Here is a 26,553-nt window from a genome sequence, read left to right on the forward strand (position 1 = left end):
TGTTGCCGCCCACGCAGACTCATAAAAAAGCTGTGAAAACACTTGTTTTGTTGTAAAGAGCACCCCCATCTGAAGCTCAACAGTGTCTGACAACGACCAAGCAGGCCTCTTATTTGTCAGTACACGTGGCGTCAGACTGCTGAGACAGAGCTGTAACAGAGACAGGAGGACTAGGAGGACCGGGGTAAATGAGGTGAGCAAATGAAAATGTGGAGAGGCTTTTTTTAGAAATACAGTTTATATTTGTATGAATCTGAAGCATTGTTTCTCTTACTTCAACAGTTGAAATAATTGAACTAATAAGCTGTTGTGATGTCACTGCTCTGCAGAAACTATGTCCTAGAAAACAATGCCGTTTTTTTTGATTGCTGCTAAAAATGGCAAAATTATAAAAGCACTGGGAACGCTTTTAGAATAGATCAAAAGATGAACAGAGTGGGACCTTAAGACTTCAAAAACTAGTTCTGTTTGCTACATGCTGCGATAATTAGACAGTAAAAAATACACAAACAAGCATGTATTATAGGGCTAGGTTGATGAAATGGATCTGAATGGATCCAAGCTTAATAAATCAATAATCAATCCATAAAAGTAGAGATCAATCTTTTATGCCTTTCCTTTTCCGGCGCCCCTTCGCATCACAGCAGTAAAACAAAGTCTACTAGTTTGATGTCAACATATAATGGAATTTCCTATGGGACGGCTAATGCTAAAGCTTGTTCAGCTTAAACATACATTGCTAAATAAATGAACAGCTTTATGTACTCAGCGCGGAATTTTCCAAACTCTTTTAAGGAAACAGTTTTTTTAAAGTAACCATTCGTGGTCTAAAGCCCCGTTTTTGCTCAAATTTTCTGGAATTAAGTGTAATGCTATAGTAGAGCCCTACCTAGGGGCCAAACTGAAACGCCCTTCAGGAGAGGCAGAACATAAGGATCTGCACATTTCTGACCAAGCGATCGAGCCTCTTCCTATTCTAGGAGGTGGATGAGCGCTAATAAACAGCAAATACTGTTGATACCTGCATTTCTGGTGCTTGCCCGATGTAAACACATTGGGTATGCGGGCTCCTAAAATCAAAATGATGAATAAAAAATTCAACAGTGTAAAATTAGCGTCGACAATTTTTAGTAGTCCATTAGTTGACGATGTCGACCAATTCCACTGTGACATCCTTGTTCACACATCGCCAAAGGTTGCCTTTGATTTGTGCCATCGTATTTGGCTTTGATGTTGCTTAGCAACAGGGTTGATATTGGCACTGTTGATATGCAGCCAAAGTCCTGCAAGCTCTTCTGATATCAATGAATCCTCAAAAAAGGCATGTTTTACAGTCAATCACTACAATGAACAGACTAAAGGCAAAACACAGTTATTTTTTAAATTAAAATATTGTTAGATGCTGACAGATACTTTTAGAATGTGGTATAAATTTGTTTAGTCCATGATCAAAGACAAATCACAAGGTGGAGTTTGACTGTCCTCATTGTCACCAGAAATGAATGTTATAGTAAAAAAAAAAAGCTGTATTGATGGTGGAGACCAGTGTGTTCCTCTGAAAGCAGATCCATGTCTCCTTTTAGTTCCCACATTCTTCCAGTCCCTGTCCTCCCTGAAGCATGTGTTTTTTTGTCCTTCTGCCTCCTGGTGTGTGCATCCTGTTGGCATAAGGAGCTTTGGTTGCTGTTTGAAGCAGCAGATTTTGCTTTCACCACAGGGACTGACTGTGCCCGCACATTAGATTACCTTCCAGTATTTATTATGAGCGTTTTGATCTTATAAACAAAGTGCAGAGAAGCAGTATAGTAGCAAATAGTGCAGATCAGGAGTGAGTGTTGGGTGTTTTGCTTGAATGGTCACAGGTGTAAAAATGTTCAACTGTGTTAGCTTTTAGGGTTTGTATTCTAGACACAACAGGATGATCTCCCTTCAAAAGGTTTTTACAGATATTTACAAATTAGAAACTATATTGTAAATCATCTGGAAAAAGAATGAAAAAAAACCCCTCTAAACTGTATAGAACAGTTCTTTATACAATAAAGAAAATTAAAGATATTTTGGACTGTGATGATGGCTTGTTAATTTTGTGCTGTCATTACGTGTGTTGTCTGCTGTGATGCACTTGGTTGTAATTATGTTACAGTATAATAAACCTTCTGTACCTCAATTCAAATGGTATTTTCCAAACTTGATTAAAACTGATTTATTTCATTTTGAATTGATTTTAAAATGGTAAAGGTCGATTTGATCAACAACTTGCCTCAGACAGATTGTTGTGGTTAGATTGTTGGAATAATAACCAATCAGGTCAAGTAATTATTAAATCCCTACCAAAAACAATCTTAAAAATGTGTGTAGCGATGTGTGAATGCTAGAGTTTTAAACACAGAACCCCGAAATGCATAAATCTGCGTGTTTGCTTGGACTTTTTATTGAAAGTGGTTGCTTGACAGTGCATTGCCAAGGGTGGTGTGAATGTAGGTAGCATTAGTGTTACACATGAGTTTAACAAGCACACAGATGAGCTCCCACTTCTTTTGTTGTTGTCGATCAATCTTATATCACATTTATGCTTTCAGCAGTCAGCACAGAGTTCCCTTATCTGATTGCAGACTATTGTTTTTCTTTCTCTGCCATCTCAGCTGCTACTCTGTGTTTTCTCACCCCTACTTCCCCTCCATTAGAGGATACACTGATGGTGTGTGTGTCCATGTTTGTGGGTAAACTGAGGTGCCACCTGCCTGTGCACTCCTGAAGTACTAATCTCCCTTTCTCTGTCTGTCTTTCTCTTCCTCACTGCTGTATTTCTCCCTTCTGCTCATTTATCCTTTCTGATCACGGATATTCATTCTCCTAAGCCATAAACATCACTTCATCTGGTCAGGTAAGTCGAAATATTTCTCCCTCTTTGGTCCTTTTTGTTCACCGTACCCCCCCCCCCCCCCCCCCATGCGTGCCTTATGGTGCTGCTGCACAGATGCTGCGTCACTGTGCCAGTTCCTATAGTCAGCTGCTGCCTCAGTGTAGATCCAGCAGCAGAGCTGAACATGCCTTACCTCTCTGTCCCACTGTCTCTTTGTTCTTTTGTGTCACCATGCTATCCTGGAACATGTGCGTAAATGTACGGATGCATTTATCCTATAAAATCCAATAGACAATGCATGTGTCAAAATATATTTGCATTTATTTTTGTTAAATGTTGTCATGTAGCAAGCTTGATTGTGAAAACAGCATGTTCGCCTGGTGATTTGTGTGCGTGCGTGTGTGTGTGTGCGTGTGTGTGTGTGTGTGGACATGTCTAGACAGTCCCAGACAATAGTGCTTTTGGGAAGTAAGGCTTTCCTGTGGGTCAGGTGCATAGAGATGCAGCACATCATGTACCCCATAAAAGAGAGAGAGAGGGAGGGAGCATAGATTTTCTCCCAATTTCAAAAATTGATTTTGGGTGTCAGGTTTTGTCTCCTCTCTGGCAACTAAAAGGAGCAAATCAGAAGAGAGAAGTACAGATAGTCAGTACATCCTCAGAAAGGTGAAGTTAGTCTCCTTCTTGCCCCTTTGTTTCTGCAGAATAGTACAGTAATTTTGTGTTGTACACAATAGCAATCAACTACAGAGCACTGTAAATGGAATTTTAGGGGCATTATTTGTTTTGGAGTCTTTACTTCAGTCTGTTTTTAATTATGTTGCCAAGCATTGTTATATTTGATCAAAAACACAAAGAATCTGACATTTGAAACCAAATGCTTTAAGTGAATGTGGGATTACTGTCAGGAACTGGTGGTGGAGGACAAAAAAAGCAGGAGAGCAGGCTTGGTGACATGAATAAAACATTAAACAAACAAACTGAAACAAGACAAAACTAAAGGGAGAACCAAACTGGTGACACAACAGAGCAGATGACCTGACAAGGATGACCAGAAACCAAGACACTTAAATAGGCTGAGGGTAATCAACTGAACTGAAGACAGCTATGGATCATGAACCTTTAAGTAGAGTGACTGTCAAAAAGAAAACCATAAACATGACCAAGAACAAAACCAAACCACTGAATCCTTACACTTACCTTGCGCAAACAGTCCCGCCCACAACTCAGAGGCAAATTTCCAATTAAATCCAGCTGCTCTGCAGAAAATATGTCCTAGAAAACGACACAGTCTTATTGAGGATATTAGAGTTGACCAACATGTCTTGCACATTTTGCACGATTATTATGGTTTGTTTTTTAGCTTTTGGGTATTTCCATTATAAACTATGTCCTTCTTATTAAAGGTTCATATATATATATATATATATATAAGAGGCCAGAATATAATTATTGTTTGGGAATCAAAAGTCTTTTCTATGGATCTTCACTAAAAGTTTTCTCTTTATTATCTGCAGATAAAACTTTTTCAGTTTTCCTAGTTACAGAATAACTAGGATGAAAATGTCTATCATTTATGTCTATCATGTGAAGGAAGTCTTTCCACCTTTGACAGACACGTTTATATATGAGGTGCCGTAATTCTGAATTAAGTCCTACACGGCACCTCATATTTATAGGCCTATTTTCAGAGCTTACATAATTTTAAGCGGTTATACTTGTCAGTTGTCAATGACAACTGCTTTCAAACTCTGTCTTTTTCCTGTCTTTGCAAAGAAAGACATTGTTACATTTTCCTGCAGGCATTTTTGAGGTTGAAAATGTAGTTTTAGCCTCTCCTTTCTCACTGGCTCCTCATGTTTACCACACTAACTATTACATCAGAAAAGTGAAAGATCCCGAAGGATCTTTTTATGTTTTTTGATAAAGGATAAGCAAGATCCTGTTAGATTATATATCACACTCACTATAAATTCAAGCAATAATGATGTTACAAAGTAAAGGTTGAAGTAAAAATTACTCTCTTCTAGTCATTTCCAGAATGAAGGTTTTAGAGTCACTCATGTTCAAAAAAATCTCCTCATGCTTCAGTCAATTCAAAAACAGAACGCAGAACCACATTTAAGTAAAAGCCAAACAAAAAGACTTCAAACAAAAAGAAGAACTTTTGGTAATCTGCTGCTCAGGTGAAATATTGAGGTGTTATAGCTTTTATATTAACTTATTTCCAAACAACCTGCTTTCTATTAGGTTGAAAACTATATTGAAAACTATAAAGCATTTAACCCAATTTTTGCCTGTTTCTCTTTTTTTGTTTCTGTATTATAGGATCTTTCGCCATTTTTTGGTGCTTAACTCCTACAATTTTTGAGCTATTTTAACCATTCAACTGATAAAAATGTCAGCTTTTTCCAACTATGACTCTTTGCCCCTTCAAATCCTTGAACTTCAAGATATTCCAGGATTGCCTCCATTGAAATACATGGGGAAGCCTTGGTTCAGGAGCTCGCTAGTTTGATACCCTGCGCTTGTATTTTTTACAAACATATCTTTTTTGTTATTGTGCTGTTTTCACTTTATTTATGGTCAACTTTGATTGTTTCTTTATTTAATTTTTTGGCCAATTATTACCCTTTAAGGTTCATTTTCATTCAGCAATATAGCATTCAAACCTGCATTTTCTTCTGCAAATGCAACACCTTCTAGTTGTTATTAAAAATTGTATTCAAATATGTAAATAGTAAGTTGCATGCACTATGGTACTTATAGCGAATGGTAATCATAATATTAATAATAGAAAATCGTTTTTCATTTTTAGGATATCAAAATGAATACAATATACTGTAGTATTAATCTAAGCAGGGGGAATGGGCCGCCCTGGCACAGTTAATGAAACAATCTTCACTCTGCTGAGAAAAGGCAGTTTTTTGAAAGATTAAGATAGAAAAATAATTTAGAGTTGTCCTTTTTTTAACTGCAAAATGGTGCTCTATCACAAGACTGAAACTTTAATAAAACAAAGTTTATTTTCTCCCAAAATTGCTATTTCCTACACTTTAATTTTACCAAAGTATAGGCTCATGTTGATTTCAAAAATTGGTCTGATTATTATATTTTATTACTGAATATTATAACATTAGTCTTCCACCCAGAGATATGCTGGCATTCTCCAATGTCATAGTCAAAAAAAGACAAAGAAATATATTTTTTAGGATGTTTGTTGCTTTATTTTAAAGCTAACAACTGAAGAATTTTTTCCCCCAAACGTCCCTCACATTTGGCTTCTGTGGACAGAGAAAAGGCATGAAGGGAGACCGTATTGTCCATCATGTCAGCCCCTGCAGGGGTGATGTAATGGCCCAGACTCCTTACATTGTCAGAATTTGGCTCTTTTGTTTCTCCTCTCTCCATCTCTCTGACCATTCTGTTTATGCTGGTGTTCCTAAGGGGAATGCATTTTTGAATTTTGGAAATCTAGATATCAGCATTTAAAACTTGATCGTCAGAGAATGTATTGTCTTAAAGACTGATTTTTTTTTAGGATTTTGTTGTTTGTCAACCTTTAATAGCTTGATTCATTAAAAGATCTCCAATGAATGTTAGTGTTTTATTTACTCCCATAAAATAGGTAAATAATGGGTTTTTTTTGGAGGTCACAGTAATATCCTATCTGTTTTGCTTTTGTTGTTGTGCTACTTGAGGGGAATGTTTTTCATTTTACTGTAAATCTGACCCTATTTTAAATCTAATCCAAGGGAACTAGTATATTTTTATTTGATATTATATTATTACCTATATGGCTTTTTATGATATTTTAATGAGCTATTCTGAAAGGTAAAATTATTTTTTCAATGTTAAAACAGTTAAGATCACATTAGAAGACAGGAAAAAATGTATTTGTGTGGCTCAGTTCAGTTACTTTCACACTGTTCAATGATTCCCTCTTCGCCACTAGTTTTTGTGGCAATAAATTGTGCGTATCGATTTTTGTTTGACAGGTAAACATATTTTATCAGAAAACGGGTGAGCATAGATTGACACATAAGAATGGAGTAGCAAGTTGATTACATCTTGTGTAGATGTTAAAAATGTAGGCAGACAGCATGAGATGGTAACGTGAAGATGTCTTTGGAGTTGAAGAAGATAAAGTGGACATCGGTAGAGCAAAGGACCAAGAGATAGAAGTTGAAAAATCATGATGCTGTGTGGATTTTTGGGGGGAGACTGGGAGATCATGAGATTCCTCCTAGATGCCGAGACAGCTACAACTAAAGTGATCAGAGAGACATGGCAGGCAGGTACTCAGCCTGTAATCTAACATGTGGAAAACAGATAAGGAGACTTGGTGGTGGAATAAAGAAGTTCACAAGTGTGTTTGGAAGAAAAGGTTAGCTAAGGAAAATGTGGAGACTGAGAGGACAGAAGGCAGGAGAGATGAGGGTGGAGGTGGCAAAGGCCTAAGAAAGTGTATCTAAGGATCAGCACCTCAGTTTGGACACAAAGGAGAGAAAGGCAGATCTGTACAGGCTGGTAAGGCAGAGAAACAGATGTTGGAAGGATGTCCTGCAGGTCAGGGTGATCAAGGACAAGAGTGTAATTGTGTTGACAAGTGTTTTGGAAAAAATGGATGGAAAACTTTAAAGAGCTGATGAGGAAAGAAAATGTTTTCATAGTAGAAGTAGAAGAAATTACAGTTTGGGAGCAGAAAGTAACAAAAACAAAACAGATGAAGTGAGGAAGACACTGAAGTGGATGAAGAGTGAAAAGGCAGTTGGTCCTGAGAACACACCTGTGGAGGTATGGGAGTGTTTAGGAGAGGGGATAGAAGATTTTCTGATTGGACTGTTTAAAAAGATCAAGGTGAATGAGAGGGTGCTGGAAGAATGGTAAAATGTTCTGGTGCCCATGAAAAAGGTAGACGCGCAGAGTTGAAGTAACTACACAGCAATAAAACTGATGAGTCACACAATGAAGTCATGGGAAAGAGGAATAGAAGCTTTGCTGAGGTCAGAAGTGATGATGTGTGAGTAACAGTATGACTTCATGCAGAGAAAGAGAACCAGAGATACAACATATACTTTGAAGATTCTGCTGGAGAAGATGAAAGAAGGTCACAAGTACCAGCATTGTGTCTTTGTGGACCTGTAGAGAAGGTCAATAACTGAGTTCAGAGAGAGAGAGGAATTGTGGTTTGATGAGAACGTCTGGAGTGGCAGAAAAGTATGGTAAAGTTGTTCAGGCCATGGATAAGAGCTAAGATGTGCTGTAGGTATGACAGATGAGTTCACGGTGAAGGTGGGACCACCAAGGATCAGAATTAAGCTCCCTTCTGTTTGCTTTGGCTATGGAGAGACTAACAGGCAAAGTTAAACAGAATCTGATGTTTGCAGAAAAAAATTGTGATCTGTAACATCTGGAGGGGTGGAGGTTTGCTCTGGAAAGAAGAGGAATGAAGGTCAGCTGCAGCAAGACAGAATATCTGTGCGTAAATGAGAGGAACTCAAGTGGAACGGTGAAGTTACAGGGAGTAGAGGTGACGAAGGTAGAGGATTTTAAGTACTTAAGATCCAGAGCAACAGAGAGGTTGGAAAAGAGGTAAAGAGGTGCGAGCAAGCATGTTGGAGCGGGTGGACATGTCAGACTGAGTTTAGGATCTTAGGATGACACAAACCGAAAAGCCATCCTTAGGGTAAAATCAATGTGTTGAGCAAAAGACATGACAGAACCAGATGATGAAGCTAGAGCCACCCTTAATTCTCATAGAGGTAAATTCCTTTTTTGAACTTTCAAACTCAATTCTTCAAGAATCACTTAAAAAAGCTGCTTTAACACTTGTTTCCATATTCTTATTCTTTTCTGATAAAGCTTTTTCCTTAAATATAGGTCTAGTCAAGCTGACATGAAATGACACAGTAATTGTTGAACTCTCTGTCAGTACTGGAGCAGAGCATATAGTCAAAAACTGTCTCCTCTAAAATTGATGCAGCCAGGTTGTAAAGACCTTAGCTTGCAGATGAAATTGTCATTAAAAATTGAAACTTTATTTATAGTTGCAATCCATATTCGAACTGCCTTAAGGCTAATTTTACAGTTTCACTAAATAATCCAAAAGACGAAAACTTTTTTTTTTTCTCTTTAAACCCTTACAGAATCAGCACATTTTTTATAATCCTCACATAAGTCCATCAAGTGAATCTTCTAAGCAGGTGAAAGCTGCGCACAGTCCTCTGCAGACTGCATTAGCATGTGGGCTGACAGGTGACTGCTGGAAGCGCTGTCTCAGAGGACATAACAAAGCACTCTCAGCACTTGTATCCTTTCTCAGTGTGTGAGCCTACATGATCAGGTGAGTAAATGGGAAGTTGCATCAAAAAAGGGACAAAGGGCAAAAAAGAAGAGGTCAACATTAAAAGAAAAGAGTGAAATTCTCTGCAGCTTTTGAGCATTGAAAACAAAAAGAATTATTGATGATTTTAATTTTCCAAAGATGTCATTATTTTTCAAAGGGATCTATTTTAGAAATAAAGGTTTCTTTTCATGATGAGCAACTCTTCAAAAAGCACCTGATTCCTTGGTTTTAGAATATTTCATTGATTAGTTTTTCCTGTCTTTTGTTTTCTTTTTTGAGTTTTTATAATATAAATGCACAAAAACTTTAAAACTCTGAAACACAGTTACTTCCTGTGATTTCAGTTGGAAGCAAAAAGAGTGAAAGTCATTGTCATCTTTGTTAGAATTGAGTATTTTATACTAAGAAAACAAAGATTGGTTCACAACAGACTTCATGGAGAATTTAATTGAGACTTAAACCACAAATAAGGCATCAACTTGTCATTCTTTTTCCTACATGCTGACACAGAAGATAACGATAAATACACAATTTTAATGTGCTATTTTTCACATTCTTTCAGAAATAACATATTTAAATTTGTAAAAAGTTTAACATTCTTACCCTTGTTAAGGAATGTTTATTTTAAGCTGTTGCTTTAAAATTACAGTACAACACATTAAAAGTCATTCATCATCATTCATCTTCTTGACCGTTTATTCCCTTTCGGGGTCACGGGGTTGCCGGAGCCTATCCCGGCCACTTGGGCGTAGGCAAGGGATACCCTGGACTGGTCGCCAGTCTGTCGCAGGGTAGAACATTAAAAGTATGTTGTCATTATAAAAATGGGGAACTAGCTTGATCAAGAACTGTCTCATCCAAAATCTAAAACACTTTCAACCCTTTTCATATCCAAAACAATGTTTTATTTATTTGTAAACTGAGCTGAAAGTCTTTTATTTTTTTTTAACCATGAGGCATTTTGTACTTTCTGACATTTTCTAGCACAGATGCTGCCAAGCCCAGAGAAGTTAACACCTACAATGAAAAATCTAAATTAAACCTAAATTAATTAATTTTTTTATTTGCAGATTAAACTGTCATTAAAATGTTTTTTATTTATAAATATAGATTTAAAAAATACCTGTATTACATTGAAATACTAGAAGTGTTTGTCACTATTTTTCCTAAATCAGCAAAATATTAAAAGAACAAAAGAAAAATCGAAATCAAATTAATAATCTGATTCTGTGTGACCACCCTTTGCCATCAATTCTTCTATGAACACTTGTAGTCATGGTGGACCTCAGCTGGTTGGTTGTTTCGTCTCGGGGAGAACTAACCACAGGCTTTATGTGGGTGCAGGCTTTCTCACATTCTTTTGTTTGTTCTTGGTATCTTAGTAACACTTGACAGTGTTGAGATCAGTGCTCTGTATGGACCATCCCAGCACTTCTAGTGCATCTTGTTCTTCTTTATACTGAAGATAGTTCCCAGTGACTTTGGCTCCACCTCCATCGTGCTTCATTGTTGCCTGCAGATACTCATTATGGTCATGCTCTCAAGCCTTTCAATGAACAACAGCCAAATATTTCAGGTTTTGACTCAACAGTCCAGAAGACTTGCTGCCAATTTTCTGCACCCCAGTTGGTTTGTTTTGTACCTAAGCTTCCAATGTCCAAACAATCCATTCCTCCAGCTTCTCAAGGGGAATCTCGAGCTGTTCCTAGGCTAGCCGAGAGACAAAGTAGTCAACAAAGTAAACAAAGTGTGTTATTGGTCTTCCACGCAGTCTCCACCTGATAGAACATGCCCAAAACACTTTTCCAGGGAGCTATTCAGGAGGGTTTTGAACCAGGTGGAGCAGCAGCTACACTCCAAGTTCATACTGGGTGACCAAGCTTCTCACCCTATCTCTAAGGGAGCTCCCAACCACCCTACAGAGAAAACTCATTTTAGACGGATGTTTTCGGGACCTTATTCTTTAAGTCATGACCAAAGGTCATGAGCAAAGATTGACCGGTAAATTGAGGCCTTCACTTACACACAGCTCTCTCTTCGCTACTATGGAGGGACACAACAACCACATGACAGTGGATGCCGCACCAATCCACCTGTCGATCCCAAGCTCCAATCTTTCATAACTTGTGAACAAGACCACAAGACACTTAAACTCCTCCATCTGGGACAGGAGCCCTCCACCCACCCAGAGAGGATGCACAACAGCTCTGCCACCAATGTGTGAATGTGTGTGTGCCTGGGTGAAATGAATTTTAGATTGTAAAGCACTTTGGGCCTTATTCCATAAGAACCCAGACATATTTCTTGAAAATACAATTATGTGTATTTTACCACAAACCAAGTGGACCACCAAATTCATTTATGATATTTTTCTGTCACATTGATGTCACCATCATCTATTCTGGGTTAATAAAGGTAGAAAAACGGTTTAATAAATATATGCAGTTTAAATTTAAACTAGTAATTAAGAAACACAGAAACTAGTCTTGCCTGTGACGCATGTTGCTCAGTACAATTTTAATTTTACTCACATTTTAGCCTTCCTTTCAATTACTTATGGCATTTTACATCAAGGCCTTTCATTTGCATTTTTATTGGAAACACTTGGCCGGACATAATTATAGTCGGGCTGTTAATAGAGGGCAGAAAATTGCATCTAATGATGAGCCATTTTCAGTGAGATATGCAAGTGTTTTTAGCTACATACAGAATAACTTGTGTTATATGTTTAGTTTCTATAATATCTAACATTTGTTAATAGAAGAACAACATTTTTCAGAGTCACTCAAATGTGAATTAGGTTGCACATGAACTACTGGTCTGCCTCCACACCTATTAAATGTTGTTAAATCTACAATATCTAACTTTAAATTTTTACGGTCAGCTTCTCTTTTTTTCCTGTTTTCAAATAAATATATTAATGTGCTCTTTGGTGGAGCTTTTGTGTTTCTTCAGCACACCTATATAAACTATGTGTTAACAAAGATAAATATGCAGTGTAAAGAATCATTGTCATCATTGTAAAAATATAAAATAATTCAGATAGAGAAATGTAAAACTGTGAGAAAAAAATGAAAATATAGGGAAAGGCAGACAAAAAATAGTTTGGTTAAATGAAGTAAGTCTGTAAAAAATTGAACTTTAAATTTAAACTAGTTTCTTTTTTTCAAAAATAATTTTTACATTTTTATTGAATCAACTGTACCTATTTCCATCTCTTGAAATGAAATATTCTGATAAAAGTAGGATAAAGATTGATTGTCAAGAGTCAGTACTTAACTGTGCAGTTTCATCAAAATTCAAGAACCTTTTTGTTATTGTTGCTGAAGACAGTTTACTCCTCTTTCATTTACTTTTTCATTTGCTATATTTAGAAAACTAATATAAATTAACCAAAAGCAAAAACTCTGTTTTAGAGAAACAAAGCTTTGCAGAAATGATAACGATTTTAAAGCATAAAACTACCCTGGGAAGACCATCAAAAACAATAACTGTTGGCAGTCGTCTTAGATGTTGTCTTGAAAATTTAAATGGACAGTTTTAAAGTCTTTCTGCTTTATTTAGATTTTGGTCTTGAGCCTCTAATGTTGGTGTTAACCTGCTAATTGTGGCTTAGTTTTCAGGGTGAAAAATTTCTCCCTGATAACAGCGAATAACTAAAAAAAAAAAAAAAGAGTATCTGCACAAACACAAACACAGGCTCCTGAGGTCAACCTGTATGTTCAATAAAAAGAAACGGATGCAGAGATTGATTATAAAACACTTGTGATTATGTATGATCTACAGAATATTGAAAACATGTAAAAAATAAAATTATGCACAGACTATAAAGAAACAGCAGCTCATGAGCTTTTTTCAATTTTTATCCTAAAATCTAAGTTACCATTGTTTTAAAAATGTGTTACTATAGTGATTGTAATGTGGTTGGACCTGATATTAACAACACATGGAGGCCAGTTTATCCAGAACCGTGTCTCTGTTTATTCCACCATGTTCGTTCTTCTCTTCCTGTACACACACACCCTGAACCATACAAAACAGACTCCCCCTAGTGGTCGGAGTCAAGCAAGCACCATACATCACATCTCTTCCCTTTAGATCTTTTACATGAGTAAATTAAATTTTTAGACCTTCTGACTTTGCAGTTCCTTTTATAAAGTAAGTTCTTTGAAACAAAATTAAAAGTTGTGCTGCTTCTAATATTATATCACTGAAAACATAACATATTTACACTTACTTGCAACATTATCCTTCAACTACAGAAAGTGTAATCAACATTAAACATTTGAACATTTTCTATTAACTCCACAGCATCTTAACTGCTGTTTTTCACTGAGAGTATCTTTTTGGTGGTCTAATCAGTCTTCCAAACCTTGACCTCTTGACTGTTACATCCGGGTTCACAGTTGGTGTCACCACTGTTTTCATTGGGGTCACCGGTGATGTCACAGGTGATGGTACCAGCGTTTGGTCAGTCTCTGTGGGTGCACTGGTTACAGGATCAAAATCCTGCATGTCTTCAGCGCTTTGTTGTGGAAAAGTCAGTTCTCTAGTTTTCATCAGGTGTCGGCGGTTTCTCCTATAGATATTTCCATCTTCTGTTTTGATTATGACAGATCTGGGTTTGTCATGTTCTCCCACAACGACTGCTGGTTTCCATTTGTTTTTTACTTGTACTCTCACTTTCTCCCCTTCAATCAGAAGTGGTAGCCTTTTTGCTCCTCTGTCAAAATACTGCTTCTGTTTCAGCTGCCTCTCTTTGATCCGGTGGTGTACTTTATCAAACAGCTGTGGCTTCAGAAGCTGTACTGATGTTGGTAGCCTGGTTTTCAGTCTTCGACCCATGAGGAGTTGGGCAGGGGACAGTTTTACTCCATCCAAAGGTGAGTTTCTATATTCCAATAAAGCGATGTAAGGATCACTTTGGCTCTCTTGAGCTTTTTTCAATAAGCTTTTGATTGTCTGAATTGCCCTCTCACTTTGTCCATTCGACTGGGGGTATCCAGGACTAGATGTGTTGTGGACAAACTCCCATCTCTCTGCAAATGTCCTGAACTCAGCACTCCCAAATTGTGGACCATTGTCAGACACAACCTCATCTGGAATTCCATGTCTTGCAAACATTGATTTAAGGGCTGTTACCACATGTTTGCTGGTGGTCCCAGTGAGCTTGGCAATTTCTGGGTACTTCGAGTAGTAGTCTACACACAGCAGGTATTCACCTTGCTCATAGTGAAACAAGTCTACTCCAACTTTTGCCCAGGCCCTCTCTGGAATGTCGTGGCAGATGAACGGCTCTTTTGTGTTACTCCGCCTGAATGTGTTACAAACAGAACACTTCAACACAACATCTTCAATCTGTTTAGCCATGTGAGGCCAAAACATGATGTCTCTTGCTCGTTCCTTGCACTTGACTATTCCGAGATGAGCTTCATGAACTCTTGACAACATGTCTGCTCTCAGACTATGTGGTACAACAAGTCGTGTGTTCTTGAAAAGTAGACCATCAGAACACGTAAGTTCCTCTCTGAACGTCCAATATTTTCGGATCTCTGCTGGTACATGTCGTATTTCTGCTGGCCATCCTGCTTGGACCATATCTATGACCTGCTGCAGTTCTTCATCCTCTGCGGTTTGTGTTCTGAATATGTTCAGCTTTTCTTCGGTGATCGGCAGTTGAGCTCGAAGTAGATGAATTTGTAGTTCATCCTCCAGAACTTGTTCAGTTTTTTCTTTCAAGTACGCTCGACTCAGGGTGTCTGCGATGTAAAGCTCTTTTCCTGGCTTGTATCTGACCCGTAGATCATAGGGTTGAAGATTCATCAACATCCTCTGGAGTCTCGGCGGAGCCTTCTGCAGCGATTTCTTAAACACTGTCTCTAGAGGCTTGTGGTCTGTTTCCACATGTACTGTCTTGCCATACACATATTGTTTAAACTTTTCACATCCGTACACAATTGCCAAAAGTTCTTTTTCAATCTGCGCGTACCTTTTCTGACAGTCAGTTAGCGCTCTTGAGCCGTATGCCACTGGTTGTCCTTCCTGGATCAACACTGCTCCCAGACCTTCCGAGCTTGCGTCAACAGATAACGTCAACTCCTTTTTTACGTCAAAATACTTGAGAACTGGAGCTTTGCTGACAAGCATCTTTAGCTTTTCAAAGCTTTTCTGTTGCTCAGTTTCCCAATGCCATGCTGCATCACCCTCAAGGAGCTTCCGGAGTGGCGCACTCACATCTGAGAGGTTAGGAACAAACTTTGCCAGATACTGAAGCATCCCTAGAAACCTCAGCAGTCCTGCTTTGTCTTCTGGCTCACGCATGTTCTGTATAGCTCTGACTTTTTCCTGATCAGGTTTCACACCTTCTGCAGACAGAATGTGACCAACATATACAATCTCTGTATTTCTGATCTTACATTTATCTTTATTTAACTTCAGGTTCATCTCCCTGATTCTGTCCATCAGTGCTCTCAGTCTCCTGTCATGCTGTTTCTCATCTTCACCCCACACCAAAATATCATCCACAATGTTCACAACACCCTCCAAACCTTCCAGTCTCTGTGCAATGCACTTTTGGAACACTTCTGGAGCCGACGACACACCAAACGGAAGTCGCAGGAATCGGTATCGTCCATACGGAGTGTTGAAGGTACATAACTTGGAGCTCTCCTCATCTAGCTGCACCTGCCAGAAACCATGGTTAGCATCCAATATTGAGAAAACCTTTGCATTTGGCATTTCGGCAGTTATTTCTTCAACTGTGCGCAGCGGATAGTGTTCTCTTTTTATGGCTTTGTTTAGATCTTGGGGATCAATGCAGATCCTGAGTTTGTTGGGTTTCACTACCGTGACCATGCTGTTGACCCAATCTGTAGGCTCGGTCTGCTTTGTGATTACTCCAAGATCCTCCATCCTGTCCAGTTCTGCCTTTATTCTGTCCTTCAGCGCTATTGGCACTTTCCGTGGTGGGTGAATAACTGGAGTCACATCAGGGTTGAGCTGGATGTGGTGCAGTCCTGGAACACATCCTAGACCAGAAAACACATCTTCATATTCACTCAAAATGTCAGTGTTTTCTTTATCTACACCGTCCACTCTTCTGATTAGTCCTAGCTTTGTGCAGGAGTCTCTTCCAAGAATAGTAGGTCAGTCTTTTTCTATGATCTGAAATTCTAACTCATATTCCTTTTCTCTGAAGTCACACTTGAGCTTTGCCTTGCCCTTTGTCTTGATTACATGGCCAGAGTAAGTAACTAGGTTACTTCCTGATGTAAGTAACTCTGCCTGTTTGTTTGTTATTTTCTCGAAATCTCTCATTGACAGCACGTTACACTCTGCTCCCGTATCAAGCTTCACAGTGAGCACACCATTGTTAAATTTTAGCTCTTGAGTCAATTTCTTAGCATCAGTGTTCAATGTTGAGACTGCATCCAGCTGAAACTCTGCACCTGTTGGCTCACTTGGTTTGATTTCTATACATCCCATAAACATGTCATCCTCTTCCTGTGCTTGTTCTACTTCATGCACCTTTTTCTCTGTTTTCCTGGGTCTGTATTGTTGTTTTTGTGACTTGCATTTGCGACTGAAGTGATTCTTTAATTTGCAATGATTGCATATTTTTCCATACGCAGGACACTTCTTTGGTTCATGGATGTAGCCACACCTGTTACACTCTTCTTTCTCTTTGGCATTGTCACAGTGCATGCCAGCTGCTTTCTTTACTCTGGTCATTTTTATCTTATGCACTGCTACATCTACTTCCTCATGTAGGGCTTTCATGTGAGTGTGCGTTACCTCACTTGCTCGACAGATGTCCACAGCCTTTGTCAGATTTAAATCAGTCTCTCTGAGCAGCCTTGCTCTCACAGTGTCATTTGTTATTCCACAGACTATACGGTCTTTTATCAGCTCATCTGTCAGCTGAGCAAACTCACAGTCCTTTGCTTTGTTTTTCAGGTCCGTCACATAAGCATCAATTGTTTCATTTGCTCCTTGCACTCTGGTAAAGAAAACGTGTCTCAGATATGTGATGTTTTTTCGGGGCTCACAGTAAATTCTGAACATTTCCTTCAGCCCATCAAATCCATCCACATCTTCATCAAAGACCATCGTATTAAATACCTTTATAGCTTCATCTCCAGCGACGTGAAGAAATGTTGCACACTTCACTTTATCGCTCTTTTCGGCGATTCCGGTCGCGATGAGATATAGTTCAAACTTTTGAATCCAAATCCGCCAGTTTTCTGCCACATTTCCATCAAAACTCAGACTGCTCGGTGGCTTTAACTGTTCCATCTTTGACTTCTGACACCATGTAATGTGGTTGGACCTGATATTAACAACACATGGAGGCCAGTTTATCCAGAACCGTGTCTCTGTTTATTCCACCATGTTCGTTCTTCTCTTCCTGTACACACACACCCTGAACCATACAAAACAGACTCCCCCTAGTGGTCGGAGTCAAGCAAGCACCATACATCACAGTGATCAATGTGACTCTTGGAGAGATGAGACGGAAAAACCTCCCACAAATGATTGGCTTCATTTACTGATGGAGTAACAAACCTTTCATTAATGCATGTTTCACAACCTTAAGGCCTGTTCACACCAGGACGAATTTCGCCGGCGATTTTCGCCGACGTTTAACGCCTCGTGACTAAACAAAGGGCACCAACGAGAGTGTGCACACCGACGCGAAAAAACACCACGCGTTAAAGCGTCAAAAAAAAAAAACGCCTCAGGTTCGTTTTTTTTTTTCGACGCGTTGCGTCGAAATCTACTCGACCAATGAGAATGGCGCTTTTGCTCACGTGTCTGGAGCTTCTGAAGTTACAGTAAAACACAACTTGGGGGCGCTCAAACACAAAACTGCCTTGCTGAGCACACATACCAGCGAAGAAGATAGACGCCAAGTAGCGTCTACACACAGCCGCGAAGCAATAATGACGGACATTCTAAAATATCCCCGAACCAAGCACCAGTTGGAGCTACTGATGCTTGAAATATTCATGTTTTCTTTGTTTGATTCTGACAAGCGCGTAAATACTTGCTCTCTTCTTCTGAGTGAAAAGTGACTTTAAGAAGCGTAAAGTTGCGCAGCGCCACCTTGTGTACAGGAGTATTTCTGTTTTACATTAAGCGCCATCTAATGTCAGGGAATGAAATTGCATGTTCACTCCACTCATCGTCAGCGAAAATCGCCTGGGTGTGAACACAAAAAACGCTGGCGAATAACGCCTGGCGAATATTCGTCCCGGTGTGTACGGGCCTTAAGTGTTAATTGTTAGAAATGTGTTATATATATTTTATTCTTAAAAACATTAGGTGACCAGTACTCAACTTTTTTTTAACTATTATTTCTTCAGATGAAGACAATATTGTGTTTTTCTCTTAATAGAATAAGTACCTGTATCTATAAAATGTGAAATCTGTTTGTTTTTTATTAATCAGAAAAATTAACCCATATTTTGGAAGTGTGACAATTTTTTTTCTTCCAAGCAAAAGTTCTATTCCTACACTTTTTTAGTTTCTAATATTTATGAAAACAAAGTAGAGTTTTTAGAGACCTGCATTTGTGCACATATTTAAACCTTTTTAATTCTTGTAGTTTTGATGTTTATAGTTCACAGGTAATGAAAACCCAAAAGACTCACAAATTGTGAAAGAATTTAATGTTAGAAACTCATGGTGTCGCATTCTTATGAGCTAGGTAGCTTAAAAACACCTGCAAAGGTCTCTGAGCCTTTAAAAGGTCTGTCAGTCTGGGTCAGTAGGCTACGCAAACTGCACCAACGGAACTCTGAAGGGAATTTCTGATGAACTTGTGCTGCTCTGCAGAAACTATGTCCTAGAATGATTAAATGATTAATCATTTTAATGACTAAAAACTCCATAATAATTAAAAGACCAAAAGATAATTGGAGTGGGACTTTAGTTATTTTGGGGAGTGGCCTGAGGCAGAAGTCATCCAGAACCATCACAAATAGATGATTATTGAACATGATTAATGTGCCTACTGCTAAGCTTCTCCTAAATCACAGGACACAGGTGAGAGCCTGGTATTGGTCCACTATGTGTTTTCTGAAATCCACAGTCAATGCAGCCATCTGGCAGGAAATTCAATTGAGCTTTTTGCTGCCCTTCACTCACAAACTGTATGGAGATGCTGGTTTAATTTTCCTGTGGGACTTCTGTACACACCGCCATAGTACCAAAGACTGGTTTGAAGGCAGTGGTGCTACTGGTCGTAATTTGGCCAGCAAATCCTCCTGACTTGAATCAAAAAAAGAAAATCTATGGACTGTTGACAAGAGACAGGACATTTTACATTTTCGTTATCAAAATTTCCTTATACTCAAAACCAGAACAATCAAAGGCTTTAAAAATGTCAATATGTGTGATGATTTTGTACTACGCATAAATTTGTATTCTTGAACATGCTGACAAAAAACAAAATTTTCATGATATTCTAATTTTTAGATTTATACCGCTATTGAAAATGTTTATTACATTGATGCATTAAGGAGTTTTTAAAAAAAATGTTCATAATTGAATTACCTTCTCTTTCACAGAGAGACACATATTTTGGCATGAAAAGACGTGGTCATCTATAAAAGCCAAGAAGCATAAATCTTTTTTTCTTCTTTTGCTTCCAGGAACATCTTGGACGTGGCTTTCTTGGCTTTTGGATTTCTTCTGAGGAGCTTGACAAGAACCTTGTGATATTTGAGTACAAAAAAGCATCCAACCAAAGTCTTTGGCCGTCTGAGGAGGTAAACATGTCCCTGACGTGCCTACACGTCTATAAATGCAGCTCTGATCCTTGCTTTGTACAAACAAGAGACAAATAGGGGTTCAATCACTTCCTGCTTTCTCATCGTGTTGTGGAAAATGTGCCTACTGTCTGTCAGATTTGCTTGAATAAATAAACGGAGCCAGAGCCAGCTTCATATCACGCCGATCCTGTTCGGCTTCACATTTATGGGTCCGTTAATGAGAGGTGATGAATATCAGTCAAAGACGGACATTAACACAGAGAAAAACATAGACAGAAAGCATGGCTGCTGCCTCTGCAGATGAAATGGCCATGTGGGTGGATGTATATGTGAGTGCACAATGCTAGCAGCAATGTGTGGGATGCAGTGAGTGGGAAGAGAAGAGCTGCTTTCGTGAGACAATCAGCACCAAGAACTACTAAAAGGGAGAAATGCTTTCATAGCTTTTTTGCTTTCTGTCCCTCCAGAAAGTGGGTTGTGGGCATTGAGGTTGTTTGTGATTGGTGGAGAAGAGTGTCTGCAGGTCATTAGATGGTTTTTCTCGCTATTATTTTCCTAGAAAATGATAATGGAACTATTGTGAGGCTGCATTAAAAGAAAGAAGAGTAGACTGGATAGAATAATAAAACAGAATACATTATAATCAATAGATAAACAACAAGTTAACTTAATGCTTTACAGGTGGACCTAGCTCTCAGCTGAAATGCTGCAACTGCAGTTTAAGTTGTCTTTTCCATGTAAGGTTACATTTAGCTTTAGACACAATCATAGAAACGTTGACCTGCATTTTCATGTAAATATTCAAAAAAAATCAACGAAAACAAAAATTTTGAACATTATTAAATCTTTTAACACAGATCTCAATAAAAATCTTTATAAGCAAGTTAAATTAATTTCACATCAGAACTGCCTGGTGCCTCTATTCAAACAAATGACGAATGCTAAAAAAAAAAAAAAAGAAAAGAAAAAGAATGCTAATACTTATCACACATTTGTTTGGTTCAGTTTGCGTTCACACATGGTGCTTCTAGAAACAAACCAGACTTAGGTGGACCAAACAGCCTAGAAAAGTCACAGAGATGTCAATGCTGCTCACTTAACCCTTTAACAACAGAGGTTTATCTCCAGTGTTGGCATTCTTTTGGTAAGGATTCAACCATTTACACAATTAAGCAACTCCAATGGATTCTGAAAATGGAGAAAAGCAGCTTTATGTTGATATGCAACACTCACGCAATCCATGTAATTTAGCTGATCTGTCGTAGAGAAAAATAGCATTGCACCAATACACCTCACTTTCTGTACTGTGTGGCGTATTGGTGCTAAGTCGTTATGAAAAGCTGCTTTCATTTCGCTTTTCCTATCGACAAGACTGTTCATCACCATAAACAGTCTAGGACAGGGGTCGGGAACCTTTTTGGCCAGGAGAGCCATAAACGCCACATATTTTGAAATGTAATTTCGAAAGAGCCATACAATAATGTAGTGTCCCTTTCCCACATTGAGGCACGGAGACTTAACCTCTTTCAGGGTTCTTTATTCTGGTTACTGTAGATCGCAACAAACGGCATACAATTAATTCAGCAACTCCTCAATCTCTCCCGCCGAGACGAGACGAGAGCGCTTCTACCAATTTTATATTCCCCTGCTCCCACCCTCCCATTTTCCTTATTTGGCCCATAGATGAACCCCATTGGTCCAAATTACCAAACAACAGGCTGAGCGACAGAACTGAGGGCCAATCAGATCTTTGCTTGATGCGTTCAATGAACTCCAGAACTTATAACACGGCCCAACACCCACCCAGTCCAAGTCAGTAAGCAACGATATGTTTAAAACTAAATATACAAATGAATGTGTGCATTCGATGTAATTTGTACATTTTTAAAGTACAATAAGTCTGTGGATTCTTTTTTTCTTTTTCTTTTTTTTCTTTCTTTTTTTAACTTGTCCTGTCCAACAGCTAGGCAAACAGATGAGAGCTGAGGGCCTCTTGTGTTGGACATATTTTATTTTAACAAGAGGGGTTATTCATCTTCAGACAAACCAAAGGTATGTCTGAATAAACCCCTTTTGTAATTGAGGCCAAACTTTATTAATTTCAATCATGTTTGAAAATCTTTGGTGTTGGACCGGACGGAAAAGGAAAGAAGGGAAGAAGAGAAAGGGACGTTAGAGAGAAGGGGGGTAGGAGGGTGATAATAGGAGGGGAAGGGGGGTAAGACCATGAAGCAGCATAGAGCAGACAGGTTTACTGGTTGTTTATCGTTACGGTACGGTTCAAATGTAGTACAAAAAGGGCGGGGCCTGTTCACACACACTCAAATATTATCAACACACCTGCTAGCCGCAAAAATGTCCACATGTCAACATGCACACAAAACAGATAGTGTTCACGAACGCATACCTATGCCTTTAAACCAACTAGTGTGAAATCTTTCATTCATTCAATCATGCAAACTATTAGTGCAAAGGTGAGCTAACACCTGTGCTCAGGTGAGTGTTTATGTTCTTCTAAAATGGATGGTGGAATGTGAAAAGAAGGAGGAGGAGCGCCCAGCCACCCCCACACCCATACCCCCGCCGCAGCAGCAGCGGCAGCCGGAATTCCCCCAACGCCACACGGGAACAGGCAGGGAACAACCGCCACCCAGGCCAGGGCCAGCAGGACCGCCGCGAGGCCCCCAGAGCCAGAGAGCAGGGAGGCGCAGAGGGAAAGAGAGCGCCGCCCCAGCCCAGCCAGGAAAGCAGCCCCCCGCCGCGCCGGAAGAGCCCAACGCAGGGCCCCACCGGAGAGGGACGCCCACAGCCCCAGACGAGCACCCCACCACCACCCAGGAGTTCCGGGAATCCCCCCGCCCCGACCCCAGGTACGAGCCAGGACCCCCCAAGGGAGACCCGCTCCGCACTCCAGGCAGCCACCCACCCGGCCCACGGTTGGTCCAGGTAGGAGCAAGGCAGGGGCCCGCCGCCCCCGCCCAGGAGGGGGGAACCCCGGGGAAAAAAGGGCGGCCCACAAGGGATGTTATAAATATGGCCCGACCAGGCTCGGCCATGTTGGAAGTTTGGCGGGGCCCAGCGCCCAGGGGCAAGGACCAGGACCCACCCCCCAGGGACACGAACACCCCCGGCTCAGGTGTAATATGTACCCCCCAACGTGCGGAGAGAGCACCGCCGGGCCCAGGGAGCCGGCACCCAAGGGACACGGCCGCCATCGCCAAGGGGCCCGCACCCCCCACCAGGGAAGGGGTAGGGGACAGATGGACCCAGGTCCCACCTTCCTTGTAAAATGTGTGTGCGTGTATGGGTGTTTGTGTGCATGTGTGTGTGTTTATGTTTGAATGTATATATTGAAGGGGGAGGGGTGTGTGTACTAAGGGGGGTGCAGTTAAAATTGGCGAGTAGGGCACTAAGGGGACATCTCCTGATTACTCACAGTGATGTCCCCTCACCCTCCACACCAAGGGGCCCTAAATGTCTAAGGTGCGGTTAAAATTGGCGGGTAGGGTGCCAGGAGGCTGCTTGCTTGCAGTGATGTCCAAGCACCCCCCCTACCAAGGACCCTACATGTCTAAGGTGCAAATAAAACCGAAAGAGGGGGGGCCCACTCCATACGGCAACCATAGGAGGGGGGCCACTCCCAAGTAGCCCCCCCCAAGGCGCATCGCAGGCTAGACCCCCCACCCCCTCACCCTAATATGAGGTTATATAAGGAAGGGGGTAAGTTGGGGACAGCTGGTAGACTGTCCCCCGGTGGTCAAACAGCCGTCCCCCAGCCCACCCCCAGCAAAGGGGCCAGGGCCACCCAGCCCAGGGGCCCACCCCCGGAGGCGCCGACACCCCAGGCCCGGCACCACCCACCCCACACAGAGAGAGAGGAGCCAGAAAGCGTCGCCCCCCCCCCGGAGCAAGCCCAGGCCCCCACCCCCAGACGCCGGCCCTAGAAGAGCTCTGGTCAGGCCTCGACGGGACCGAGGAGGCCAACCGGCCGAGGCAACCACTGATTGCCTCAGCGGAGACCCCGACCCGCTAGCCCCCCCGACCCGTACTAATAATGGGCCCCCCCTCCCCCCCAGAACGCCCCCCCACAGGACAGGGCCGACAAGCCCCCCACCCCACCCCACCCCAGACCCCGCAGCCGAAGCGGGTAACACCCAGAGCGACCGGGGGCCCCGAGAGGGTTGTCCCGTCCCGCCCCAGAGCCAGGGAAGGGCCGATCCCAGCCCCAGGTGCAGATGGGCAGCCCATCCGGCGCCGCTGGGCCCCCCCCACCCGAGCAGGGCCCCCCGCCAACCCCCCCCAGCACAGGCAAAGGGACCACCCCCCCAAGCCAAGCCAGACCACCACCCCACCCCCCCACCACGCACCCCCACACCCAAGCCCAGAGGACCACGCAGCGCCCCAGCCCGCCCCACCCAGGCACCGGACCCGACCCCCCGACCAACGGAGCCCCCCACCGCCCCCGCCAGGCACCGGAAGCCCCGACCCCCACCCCAAACCACGGCAGAAGGGCAAGGAGCAGCGACGACCAAGCCCCCCACCCCCTAAGTCATGGAGTCAACCACAGGAGACCAGAGAGACTGAATTCTTTCAAAGTTACTTGAGCTTTGGGCTGACATTTTTTCCAAGCTGATATGATCAAACAGCAGATTTCTGTGTTGACTTATGTTTATATTTTTCTTGTTTTTCCAATTTATTAAAATAGTTTTTTTGGCAATACAAAGAGTTATGAAAATGATAGATGCTAATCCTTCTTCTATATCGATGGCACTCATGTCACCAAGACTATTCCAATTAATGGAATAGTCTGATATGGAGGAGAATTCATTTATGATCATTGCTGTTTCATTTACAGAATGTAAATTCCTTAAAAACAGTAATATGTCATCCGCATAAAGACTAATTTTATGATGGCTGTGTTTGGTTTTTATTCCTATAATGCTCTCATTCTGTCTTATTGCTGCAGCTAAAGGCTCAATGAATATAGCAAAAAGAGAAGGAGAGAGTGGGCAGCCCTGTCTGGTTCCTCTTCCAAGAAAAAACCTGTTTGAAGTCTGTTTATTAGTTTTAACTGATGCATTGGGGTTGTGATATAATATTTTGATCCAATTGATGAATGCTTCTCCAAAACCAAACTTATGGAGGGCAGCAATAAGGAACTTCCAATTAACTCTGTCAAAGGCTTTTTCAGCATCCAGCGATAGTACCGTCATTTCCTGGTTTTTAATGGTGGCAAAGTCTATTATATTAACTAGTCTACAGACATTATCATCCGAGTGTCTGCCTTTGATGAATCCAGTCTGGTCGAAGTGAATTATGTGAGGAGTGATTTTTTCTATTCTCTGTGCTAGTGCTTTGCAGATAATTTTTACATCTGCATTGATTAGAGAAATAGGGCGATAGCTTGAAGGACTAGTGGGATCTTTGTCTGGTTTTAGAAGAAGAATTATGTTGGCTGAGTTCATGTTAGGTGGCATTGATTGGCTCTCATTAATAGATGTGACAGTTTTATAAAATGTTGGTGCCAGTTGTTCCCAGAATTCTTTATAAAACTCAGCAGGAAAGCCGTCAGGCCCTGGTGCTTTACCATTGGGCATAAGTAACAGAGCTTCATGAAGTTCAGACGGCGAGAGCGGAGAATCTAAGTTTGTGATTTGATCCTCATTTAGCCTGGGTAGGTTTACATTATTAAGAAATGAGTCAATACTTTGCTCTGACGGATTGAACTGCGGTGTGTACAGGTTTTTATAAAAGTTTTCAAATGCGTTAGTAATTTTGACCGGGTCATGGGTGACATTTCCTGTTTGGTCCATAATAGAGGTGATTGATGATTTTTCTCTGTTAATTTTAAGCTGATTAGCCAGAAATTTGCCAGATTTATTAGAGTTTTCAAATCTTTCAAGTCGTAGCCTTTGTATTTGAAATTGTGTTTGTTTATTAATGATGTCATTTAACTGCAGCTTTAAATTTTTCAGATCTCTCAGAATGTGTTCCTGTGCAGAAGCAGCATAAGCAGTCTCCAGGGTTTTGATTTTATTTTCTAATTCTAATAAATCTGCTTTCTCTTTGCGTTTTTTGTGCGTTGAATAAGAAATGATTTTCCCTCTCATGACTGCCTTTGCTGTTTCCCAAAGAACGCACGGTGGGATGTCTGGAGTATTGTTGAAGTCTAAGAAGGTTGCCCACTCTTTTTTAAAGAATTCAAGAAATTCCTGGTCCTTTAACAGAGACGTATTAAACCTCCAGGTTGTACCAGAGGGTGTGGATTTTTCCCTAGAAATGTTTACAGAGACTGGTGCATGATCACTGATAATAATTGGATGGATATTGGAGCTTTGAATATTTTTTAAAAGAGAGTTACTGATTAATAAATAGTCTAAACGGGAGTGTGAATAGTGAACTGGAGAAAAAAAGGTGAACCCTTTAGTGCTTGGGTGACATGAGCGCCAAGCGTCGCAGAGACCCAGATCATTCATGTACTGCTTTAGAATACTTGCAGATCGCCATGTACGCTGGTTTGCTGCTGTGCTGAGTCTGTCAAGTTCAGGGTCCAAAACAAGGTTGAA

At 40.8% G+C, this 26,553-nt stretch overlaps 1 protein-coding gene across 29 annotated transcripts in view; it reads left to right on the forward strand.

Annotated features, from left to right (window-relative positions):
• Positions 1 to 26,553, forward strand: part of map2 (microtubule-associated protein 2) — an 84,930-nt gene that overhangs the window by 11,576 nt on the left and 46,801 nt on the right. For 12 of the 29 annotated variants that reach the window (XR_013652884.1, XR_013652887.1, XM_078939894.1 and 9 more), the window contains exon 2: positions 19,868 to 19,984. Coding sequence is in view for 7 of the 29 variants with exons in the window: in XM_078939891.1 (XP_078796017.1) it covers positions 19,868 to 19,984 (117 nt within the window). In the remaining 22 variants the exon portion in view is untranslated. Of the gene's footprint in view, positions 1 to 2,827; positions 2,885 to 13,961; positions 14,096 to 19,867; positions 19,985 to 26,553 lie in introns of those variants that run through there. The other 17 variants (XM_078939893.1, XM_078939904.1, XM_078939900.1 and 14 more) reach the window with 8 other exon arrangements.

The sequence above is a fragment of the Oryzias latipes genome, chromosome 21, assembly GCF_053564925.1.
Source record: "Oryzias latipes strain Hd-rR chromosome 21, Olatipes_Hd-rR_3.1".
Lineage (NCBI taxonomy): Eukaryota > Metazoa > Chordata > Actinopteri > Beloniformes > Adrianichthyidae > Oryzias > Oryzias latipes.